Source organism: Podarcis liolepis (assembly GCF_965112155.1).
Source record: "Podarcis liolepis genome assembly, chromosome: 1".
NCBI classification, from domain to species: domain Eukaryota; kingdom Metazoa; phylum Chordata; class Lepidosauria; order Squamata; family Lacertidae; genus Podarcis; species Podarcis liolepis.
In genome coordinates this window covers 138,358,543-138,369,572 of record NC_139554.1, presented here as the reverse complement: position 1 = coordinate 138,369,572, position 11,030 = coordinate 138,358,543, and the positions used below count along the sequence as shown (strand labels likewise).

Sequence of the window (11,030 nt, the reverse complement as noted above, 5' to 3'; positions counted from 1 at the left end):
ACTGCCCTGATAGTTTATGATTTGGCGATAGAGAAATGCTTTTCTAAATATAAATAAATACAATCTGATGCACGTCTGCACTGTTCATCTTCTTGCGTGCTCGCAGGTGTCAGAATACGTCTGGGGTGGAGCCTGCGACCACGCCCTAGGGGCATTCTTTGAATATGTGGGATCCCTGCCACATTTGCGCCTTGGTCACAGAAGATAAAAGTCCTATCAGGGATTAGCTTAATTTGTTCAATGGGAGAAAACTTGTGCTCTGTAGCTCTTAACTGCATTATGTATCTGCTGTCATTGCTTCCATAGTTGCTCCCATTCTGAACCCATTCTTACAGCTATATTTCACCTTTCCTCCAAGGACCTTAAAGTTGGCATGCATACATCTCCCCTTGCGTGCCAAGGCCCTGTGACCCAGTGACCCCTATATGACGAAATAACCATACACGACAACAGAATATATGTTTTGGGTTCAAATAGGCCACAGCTTTATTGGGCACAACACACAGGCTAGTGCTCCCCTCAGTCTCGAGACGTTGCTCAGAGTGCCTGCTCCACACCACGTGCTTCCACACCACCAGCTTCCAAACGCCACCTTACTGGCTATGGTGGCCGGCAACAGAATATTTCTGTCTCTGTTTGGCCTTCTGCTCTAAGAGAGGAAGGGATCGCCTGGCTCTTGGAGAAGGAGGAGGTTCTACCAGGCTTTCTAGTGACTTAGTGTTCACTGTATGCTATACTGTTTCTCCCATTTCTGAGTCCTGCCTCTGTTCAGGAATAGAGCATCTGCTAGCTTGCTCCGGTTCCCCATCTGCCATTATTTCCCATTATTTCTTTATTTCTTCTTCTGGGGTGTGTCCTGTTCACCACCACCATGAATATTACCGTCACCTTCCTCCTGCCTGCCCACCTCTTACATCAAATAGGGGTACCCCCAAGGGGTTCCTGCTGGAGTTCTATGGCCCTAGCCCCCGTCTGGGTGTCAGACAGAAGCAACTCCTCACAGATCCCTTTGATGGGATACCCTTAACCAAGGAGGGGCAAACGGAGGGTGCAACCTCCCCTCCAGCCAAACAAGGTTTAAAGGTAAAGGGACCCCTGACCATTAGGTCCAGTCGAGACAGACTCTGGGGTTGCCGCACTCATCTTGCTTTATTGGCCGAGGGAGCTGGCGTACAGCTTCTGGGTCATGTGGCCAGCATGACTAAGCCGCTTCTGGCAAACCAGCGCAGCACACGGAAATGCCGTTTACCTACCCGCCGGAGCGGTACCTATTTATCTACTTGCACTTTGACGTGCTTTCAAACTGCTAGGTTGGCAGGAGCAGGGACCGAGCAACGGGAGCTCACCCCGTCGTGGGGATTCAAACCACCAACCTTCTGATCAGCAAGTCCTAGGCTCTGTCGTTTAACCCACAGTGCCACCCGTGTCCCAAACAACGCTTACCCAATGCCTAACCTCACAGTGATTGCTATGAGGTAGGCAAAAACCAAATGACCAGTGCCAGCTTTCCATATGGAAAAATTCCTGCCGGGCACCAAATATGGTAGACAGGGGTTTAGCCTGGAAGAAAAGCATGTGGAAAAGAGGAGGGAGGGTGGGAGTTCCAACAGAAAACTGAGGAGGAGTGCTGGGTTCATCTCAATTTATTCCCCAGGGAGCGGACCCATGCAAGGCCCATTGGCTGGTGGGGCCTGCCCCCTGGGCAATCCAAAGGCCAATCTGCAGGCAGACCAGCCGTACCCCCCAGCCGGAGGCTCGTGGCCAAGCTGCAGACTTCCCCATTTCATTTGCAAAATAGTAGGCATGTTTTGTAGAGCAAAAAAGAGAACACATTTGCTGACTTCTACTTTTAGTTATGGATCACTATGACGACTCTACCCATGAAAAAAGAGGACGTGTCCTGGAAAAGGGGACATATGGCAACACTAGAACGAGCCTTAGGCTTGGTTCTTGAGAATAACAGAGGAACTGGCACTAATTGTTTTCTCTCTCCACTGAGTAGTAGAGAGAGAAAACCCTCTAAGCTGTGCTTAAACTCTGGGGTAAGCAGGAGACATGGAAAACATACCATGATGTTTCATCACCACATATTTTCCCTAACATGTTATTTTATAAGGAGCAGATTCAATTGCCCCTGGCCATGCCAGCAAAAACCTAGGATATTTATCTTAAAAAAACAACAACACTTTGATGGAGATGTGCGGGTTCTCCCTCCGACACACAATGGGAAGGGTCAATATCGATTTTTTATTTTTTGTTTATATGGGTAATGCTTGACAGTCTTTTAAGTAAGTGCATGCAGTGCTTTTTTCTGGGGGGTGCAGGGGTGTGCATACCCCTAAACATTTTGTGAATCTAAGCTTGGTCCCATTGAGGGGCAGTATTTCAATATGAGTAGGAAAATGAGAGTACCCACTAAACATTTTTTAAAGAAAAAAGCACTGAGTTCGTGCCAGCAGAAACTTGGTTTTAATTAAGACTGAAGCCCTGAAAAGTACTAAATGCAGTACATACTTTTCAGTTCGTCTGGCCCCTTAATAAAGCTGGCTTACAATTATGTGGTGTTGACAGTCAGTGTGAGCCTGCAGGCCTGAGGTGTTTATGAGCTCTGGGACTAGCGAGTAGAAAGTTAATTGTATGACTGGCACATTGCCCTTCACTCTGTAAAGGCAGGCCAAGTAACAGTTGGCACATGTGGGCATGCATGGCATTGTGCAGAGGCCACGGAACGTTTCCTGAAGATAATAATAAAGCTATCTCTCTCTTTTTTAAAAGTTACTATAAAGCTACTCGCCCTCAAATGCATAATAGCTTTGCAATGTAATATTTGCATGGAAGAAAAATGCTGGGTTTTCCCTAGATAAATCTAGAGTTCCTGTGTTTCATGGCTTATCCTTATGGCTCCCTGATAACAATCCAGCCAGAGTCAGGCACTTGTAAGTCAAATGTATTTGGGAGTGAACCATGTGCTCAGCTCTCCCAGTGAACTCAGTGGGACTTTGAAATGCTTCATTTTCAGTGTGGTGTAGTGGTTAGAGTGATGAGCTAAAAGCAGGGACACTTAGCTTTAAATCCCCTCTCCGCCATGAAACTCACCAGGTGGCCTTGGGCCAGTCTCTGTGTCTCAACCTAGCTTCCCTTCACTGAAGATTTTTGTGGCTTTAGCTCTGCTCATATGCCTGAGGTTTATGCCCTGGGCTTACCTTCTGTTTAGATTGTGCACACTTCCTCCTCATGTTTAAGGAACAGAAGCCTAAAATGACATTAAGAATGCTAATCTAGCATGAACAAAATATACCTGAGTAGTTTTGTCAAAAATAGCTGCCATTTATTTAGAAAACGGAGGCTGTGTTTCTTGTCTGAATTCTCTTTTGGTAGATTGGATGCTACAGAGAGCTTTGGCTGATCAAACACAACTATGACATCACAGAGGCAGCTTCTGAGAATGTCTCTTTATAGGCTCTCTTTCTCTCTAGATATAACAACTGCCTCATATTGTTCAGAGGATGAAGTGTACTGTACTGTCTTATCTCACAGCCTTTGACATCAATGATCTCCTACTTTGTTTTTTAATTGATTAAAAAAAACCACTCACTTTCATATATTCTCTGAATGTAGGCTTTTAAAATGTAATGTTAGGTATGTAAGCTGGGGAAAGCTTCTCTTAATACACAATGAAATAAAATAGATTGTATTTTGTATTCTTGGGTTGTATCCCTGTTTTCTTGTGCCTTGGGACTATTTTGAAGTTATCTTTTGATACGAAGATGATTTTTATCTATGGATGATGAACAGTAAAATTCCTGCATGTTGCATAGTGGGATGAAAAGTCTGATTATAGAGGGGGGCGGAATGCCACCAGAACTTCCTTCAAGCCATAAACTGTTTTCACACATGCCCTGATGGCTTCCCTTAAGCAGCGAGGAGGTTTTGATGGATGGGTGGTATTAGAAAACTTTGTTTTTCTTCCTTGCCCCATTAAAATCTGTTCTCTTTTGGAACTCAGAGCATGCAACAAGCTGCCTATTATCTTTAAATGCATTTATAACCCAGGCACTCCATAGAAGAGCTCCAAGTTTATGAGATTAAAAGATGTTTGGGAAGCAGAAGGCCTGGTGATTTATTGCATTTGACAAGGTTTTTATAGGAATGGTTTTATAGCGATGGTACCATGACAAGCTGTACATGACAAGCCATATCAAAAGTACCTACCGTTTACAGAAATTGATGTTGTGTTCCTTGTCTGAATTACTTTTGGGAGAGTGGATGCTACATAGTGTTTTGGCTTATCATGGTGGGACTTTATTCAAAGGGTATAGCTTGGTTTAGTTCATAATTTAGCTTCATTCAAGTACATGCTACTAGAAGAGAAGATAGCTCTCACATAGCTTCTGCCGCCAGCAAGAAATGTGTAACAGGAAGGTGACTCATTGGAACAGATTTTCATCTTCTCATTCATCTGTAATTCTCATTGATTTTTGGTGGTTGTAAGGATGAACCTTATAGATGGGGAAAGAAAATTTCAATCCATTTCAAACAGTTTTACACCTGCACTGATTACTGTATCATTTCTGCTGCACTTTGTACATATTTTAGAATCTGGGACCCCCCAAAACCATGTCTTGACCACTTTATATAAGATTTTGGTTTTTTTAATATCACTCTATAATGACCAGAGGCCTGTAGTTAATATTCGGACAAGTTGATTCCAACACACACAACTCTGCCCCCCCCCCAAGGGTTACCTACAAATCCCTTGGCAACTCTAAGTTGCCGCATAAGTTTTGCTGGTTTTGCTGCAAGAGATTGACATCTCTTTCTCTTGACTGACACTTTCTCACCCATCTCTCTGGCCTAATTCTCACTGAGATGATAAATCCATATCTGGGTTTTAGTACTTCAAATTCTAGGTGGAGGCTCAAGTGATAGAATGTTCTGCCACACAAAATATTGGGGAATGTTCTCTTGATAGCTGAGGATTTCTCTTCAATGTTTTCAGAGTACATGACTGTTATAGGAAAATCTTCCAGGCTCACCTGGATTGCCAAACAAAGATACCAGCCAAGAATACAGGAGCAAAACAGCCGGCTGTAGGCTTCAAACTACCACAAGGAAGAAGCAGGAAGAAGCCCAGAACAAAGGATGGCTCCCTTTTTCACGTTTCCCCTTTTACCCACAACACCCTTAGTGAAGCATCATACATACATCATAAGTACATCACAGCTATGTCATAATCTGGAAAGGGTTTCCTGGCAAAAATCTGAACATTAGGTTTGCCTTCATCCTTCCCTTGACCTCCACTTCACACCCATTAAGTAAGAGGTGAGTAGTACAGTCATACCTTGGGTTGAATATGCTTCAGGTTGAGCGTTTTCAGGTTACGTTCCATGGTGACCTGGAAGTAATGGAACGCGTTACTTCTGGGTTTCACCGCTTGCGTATGCGCTCAAAATGCGCTCAAAACACAACCCATGCATGCACACTCGTGTAGTCGCGTGTTACGTTCTACTCAGGATGCAAATGGGGCTCCGGAACGGATCCCGCTCATATCCAGAAGTACCACAGTATGTACATGTCCCTGTTCTCTGGTCAAGTTAATCACACCCCTTTGTCTTGACCAAGATCCTAATAAACTGAGGTTAGGTTTACTATTGTTTCTGGAGTGGCTACCTGTCTGGCACTCAGGGGCCAGGATGCCAGAGATTATCACCCAGGCAAGGAAGCTGCTGATTACTGGTCTCGGGCTTCTGGGATTGTGGCTGCCCCTGCTCATGTCCCAGGCTCCCCCCTTTGTAGCCATTTCCTTCCTGAACAGAACAAAGTTGGAAGGTGCAAATTGGACACTGGAGTGATTTTATATGACTTTCTAACATTTTCCCATTGAGCCAGTACATAGATACATTTATCAATGAATTGTTACATTTGGTAATGTGCAGCAGAGGCCCTTTTGAATAGAGATAGGAAAAAACTGTGTGATGAAGTGTTTTGTGGGGACATTTGCAGGAGTGATTGTGTTTATTTTGGTAGTCGGGGGGAGGGTGATGTCCGCTGGAGGGGCAGCCCCCAACCTTTCCATGACACATGTGAAATCATTTCAACTGAGGAGAGAGGACAGAAAAATGGGAAGAAAACAGTTTACAGTTTGAACAGAGGCAGAGGAAGCATTAGCTGAAACTGCGTATGCAACCTTGAAGAATTTATGGGAAACTAGTGTGAATGCCCAACTGCTTTCACAATTGCAGGGTGAGGAACCTGTAGGCTTCCAGATGCTACTGGATTCCAGCTCTCATTTGTCTCAGCCAACATGGCGAACAGTTAGGGATGATGCCTGGCTCTGTGCTTTGCATGAGAATCCATAAATAAAGCAAATTTTAGAGCAACAAAAATAGTCTTGGATATTTCTGCTCGAGAACAGAGGGTATCTTAATTTACATTTATAAGGGATTCTCTACTACACAGAAAAACTTGTAAAATTATTGTAAGAATATTTTGACAGCTAATGACAAAACTTACTGTCTTTGACAGCTTTAACTCTGCTTTAATCTCAAAACCCCATCATCTCAATCAGTTAAATCTCAGCCTCAGAACACCTGATGAGCCATTCTTCTTTTGGATTGCAATCTTCCATATTAGGTACAGTCATTCCTCATGTTACGTCGGCTTCACGTTACATTCTTTCAGGTTACGTCCCAGGGCAACCCGGAAGTACTGGAAAGGGTTACTTCCGGGTTTTGCCGCTCACGCATGCGCAGACGTGCAAAATGATGTCATGCGCAGAAGTGGCAAATCGCAACCCGCGTGTGCGCAGACACGCCACTGTGGGTTGCGCTCTTTTCATGTTGCGAACTGGCCTCCAGAACGGATCCCATTTGCAACCAGAGGTACCACTGTAGTTGAATAATATAATCACTATGAATATAAAGTTGTTAGACTACATCATGGCTAGAGTGTGGTAAGTTTTGTTTTCTTATATCTGTGTACTTTTTGATGATGTAGTTTTATGTTTTAGGAGCAGTGTTGCTCATTCCCAGCATTGCTCAAAAATTCCCCAAACCAGAAAAAAAACAGTGAAATTTTGAAATCATGGTTAAAATCAGTGGAGTTTTGAAAGCTTCAATCCATCACCTTTATTCAAAATGACATCGAGCTGTATTCAAACACAGATGAAAATTTTTTCTCTTGATCTCAAGAACCATTAGAAAAATGTGGTAATCATATTGGGTGTCTAAATGCAGAGTGAACCAACAATATTCCATACAGTAGTTTTTGAATTTGCATTTTAAAAATTATTTATTGTATGTTCTCCAGTGAAGTTTATCTTATGGGATGGCATATGCATGGCAAAATGAATAACCAGATAACAAAATAAACAGTGACTAAAATCAGTGAGTGAGCAATCATGCCCTCAAAGTGAGCAATCATGCCCTTAAATCCAAATCAGTGTTTCACTTGGCATTTATACGGTGTGTGTGTGTGTGTGTGTGTGTGTGTGTGTGTGTGTGTGTGTAACTGACCACAGTTATATGTTGGCAGATACTGATAAATGTGTAATTTGTGCATGTGGAGAATACCTGAGCAAAGGAAGATTTATTATACTTTTAGCTATTCAGTGCAATTGCCTTTAAAATGCCATGTTTTTGTAAATACAGATAAGTGTGTTACTATCACTTGGTGGGAACCCTTAATTATTCTAAGGAAGAAATGTTTCGTTTTGACATGAAAATGGAGTGTCTTAACCTCTGCAGAACTGAGTAAGTATCGTTATCCATATTTACATTGATGTTAAAAACAAAGTCAGGTGTTTAACAGCATGATGTTGCCATTCAAGGGGCACATAGGTAATAGTCAAGAGCTTTGTGTACTGCTGGTAGTGAGAGAAGGCAGCTTTCTCTCATTAGGGCAGAACTGTGAAAAGTTTTTGGTGCCCTTTGCCTCCTAAGTTCTTATCAGAGCTTTTGGAGTTTAACCAGAGAAGCACTTCTCATTTCTTCTCTGTCTAGGGGTGGCAGCTAGAACAGAGAAGAAGAGGATTCTAACCTCCGCCTTCTCCCTTCCCCTGATTGGTACAACCTTCTAAGATTATACATTATGCAATATCATAAGATGATGATGATGATAACAATAGATGCATTGCATTGCAATGATCAATGCAGATCTCAATGCAGCGTCTTTCAGCTAGATCTATTGTCTGTGCACATTCATGGGCAAATGATTGCTGGTGCTTCAATATCTTTTGCGGTCACTTACATTGTATTTTCCTTAAAGCTCTATTATACGTAACAGAATGTTCTCTTAAAGCAGAAGCAACCTGTGTTTTCACCGTTCCTAAATGCTTAGCTTTGGCACATACAAAACAACTCTTCCTCCCTGTTTCTCCCCCTCTGCCTTCTCCAGGATTACCCTAGAGCCAAACCGAAGCGGCTGACTCACCTCCTTTCACTCTCATTGGCTCTTATCAGCACAAATTGTGAGAAGGCAACTTCTCAGAGGCTAAAAAGTGCAGTTTCCATGCTGATTGGACAGCTCTATGATGCTGGAGACAGGGGACCTTGATGCACCTCTGCTTTGGGAGACCATCACAGTGGAAGCAAAACCCACCCACTGCACACAGGCTTGTCCTTGTTGGGTTAAGTGACATTAACCCAACAGAGGGAAGTCCTGTGGTTTCAGGTTTTGGGGAGTCCTTTGGGAATGTGTCCCCCATGAGTCCCCTTAGCCTGGAAGACGGGCCAAAAATTCTCCCATGGTGCTTCTGAGCTCCTTGGCTGCATTACTGCTGGAGTAGTGGGGTTTTGCTACTCTTGAGCATATTTTGAACTCCACACTTGCTGCCCTCTGGATCCAGTCCTGTACGTGTATATGTTTTATTTATTATCTTACACTTATATCTCACCTTTATTCAATCATGGAAACCATATAGTGGTCACCTATCCAGGCACTGATCAGACCACCTGGACCTGCTTAGCTTCAGCAAGATGGCAGCCTCATAGGCATGTAAATTGCCTCTCTCTGTGCAAAGCGCACAGAGGTGCATTGAACACCCCCCCACACCCACCCACGATGGACATTTTGATAATATGCAATAGAGGATGATTTAGTTATTTTGCAAAATCAGTTTGGTAGGTCTCCAAGAAAGGAAGCTCAGTAAAGGATGATTACTGGAGTGTTTTATTATACGCCCAAAGTCAGCAAAGGGAATAAATGAATAACTTTAAAAATATATAAAAAAAGCTACGCTGAGACAGCATACTTGCAAATATGCTGCAGAACACAGAGAACATTGTATTGATTGTGCCAGAAACAATTTACTCGAGGTCCATGTCATCCTGGTCATTAGAGCAAAGCACCATCAAGGAGTTCAAAACATATTTCAAAAGCCCTTCTAGCCTATGTGACTACGAGGAAAATGCTGAGATGGGTCAGCAGCAAATAATGAAGAAGCTGTTCAACATGCAGCTAGTAGTATGGTCACCTCCACTCATCTCCCTCCCCACGGCTGTTCCTTTTTTCCTAGTTGCAGAGAACAGAATGCAAACATGCTGGCCATCTTGGAGTTTTCCTGGTATACAGTTTGGGACACAGATCAGATTGCCAACTAACTATCCAGGCCTGCTCTCATGCCCTTAATAGCAGCTTGTTTTCATAGAATCATAGAATCATAGAGTTGGAAGAGACCACAAGGGCCATCGAGTCCAACCCCCTGCCAAGCAGGAAACACCATCAGAGCACTCCTGACATATGGTTGTCAGGCCTCTGCTTAAAGACCTCCAAAGAAGGAGACTCCACCACACTCCTTGGCAGCAAATTCCACTGTCGAACAGCTCTTACTGTCAGGAAGTTCTTCCTAATGTTTAGGTGGAATCTTCTTTCTTGTAGTTTGGATCCATTGCTCCGTGTCCGCTTCTCTGGAGCAGCAGAAAACAACCTTTCTCCCTCCTCTATGTGACATCCTTTTATATATTTGAACATGGCTATCATATCACCCCTTAACCTCCTCTTCTCCAGGCTAAACATGCCCAGCTCCCTTAGCCGTTCCTCATAAGGCATCGTTTCCAGGCCTTTGACCATTTTGGTTGCCCTCCTCTGGACACGTTCCAGTTTGTCAGTGTCCTTCTTGAATTGTGGTGCCCAGAACTGGACACAGTACTCCAGGTGTGGTCTGACCAGAGCAGAATACAGTGGCACTATTACTTCCCTTGATCTAGATGCTATACTCCTATTGATGCAGCCCAGAATTGCATTGGCTTTTTTAGCTGTCGCGTCACACTGTTGGCTCATGTCAAGTTTGTGGTCAACCAAGACTCCTAGATCCTTTTCACATGTACTGCTCTCAAGCCAGGTGTCCCCCATCTTGTATTTGTGCCTCTCATTTTTTTTTTTTGCCCAAGTGCAATACTTTACATTTCTCCCTGTTAAAATTCATCTTGTTTGTTTTGGCCCAGTTCTCTAATCTGTCAAGGTCGTTTTGAAGTGTGATCCTGTCCTCTGCGGTGTTAGCCACCCCTCCCAGTTTGGTGTCATCTGCAAATTAGGATGCCCTTGAGTCCATATCCAAGTCGTTGATAAAGATGTTGAATAAGACCGGGCCCAAGACAGAACCCTGTGGCACCCCACTAGTCACTCTTCTCCAGGATGAAGAGGAACCATTGATGAGCACCCTTTGGGTTCGGTCAGTCAGCCAGTTACAAATCCACTGAGTGGTAGCATAGTCAAGACCGCATTTTACCAGCTTCTTTACAAGAATATCATGGGGCACCTTGTCAAATGCCTTGCTGAAATCAAGGTAGGCTACATCCCTTCATCTACCAGTTCCCTTCATCTACAGGCTTGTAATTCTGTCAAAAAACGAGATCAGGTTAGTCTGACATGACTTATTTTTCAGAAATCCATGCTGACTATTGGTGATCACAGCATTCCTTTCTAGGTGCTCACAGACTGTTTGCTTAATGATCTGCTCCAGAATCTTCCCTGGTATTGATGTCAGACTGACTGGGAGGTAATTATTTGGGTCCTCTCTTTTCCCCTTTTTG

General features: G+C 43.5%; 1 protein-coding gene and 1 long non-coding RNA gene across 7 annotated transcripts in view; one reads left to right on the top strand and one right to left on the bottom strand.

Annotated features, from left to right (window-relative positions):
* Positions 1-3,306: 3,306 nt before the first annotated feature.
* On the bottom strand, positions 3,307-5,159 carry LOC310693561. Its single transcript, XR_014519237.1, has 2 exons — positions 5,037-5,159; positions 3,307-4,499 (listed from the first exon to the last, which is right to left on the bottom strand). It is a non-coding gene; the product is annotated as an uncharacterized lncRNA (long non-coding RNA).
* A 72-nt stretch (positions 5,160-5,231) lies between these two features.
* LOC310693432 (uncharacterized protein) overlaps positions 5,232-11,030 on the top strand; it is a 126,667-nt gene continuing 120,868 nt past the window's right edge. For 3 of the 6 annotated variants that reach the window (XR_014519166.1, XR_014519167.1, XM_083475466.1), the window contains exons 1-2: positions 5,244-5,322; positions 7,650-7,751. Coding sequence is in view for 1 of the 6 variants with exons in the window: in XM_083475466.1 (XP_083331592.1) it covers positions 7,702-7,751 (50 nt within the window). In the remaining 5 variants the exon portion in view is untranslated. Of the gene's footprint in view, positions 5,323-7,649; positions 7,752-11,030 lie in introns of all 6 variants that reach the window. The other 3 variants (XR_014519164.1, XR_014519165.1, XR_014519168.1) reach the window with 3 other exon arrangements.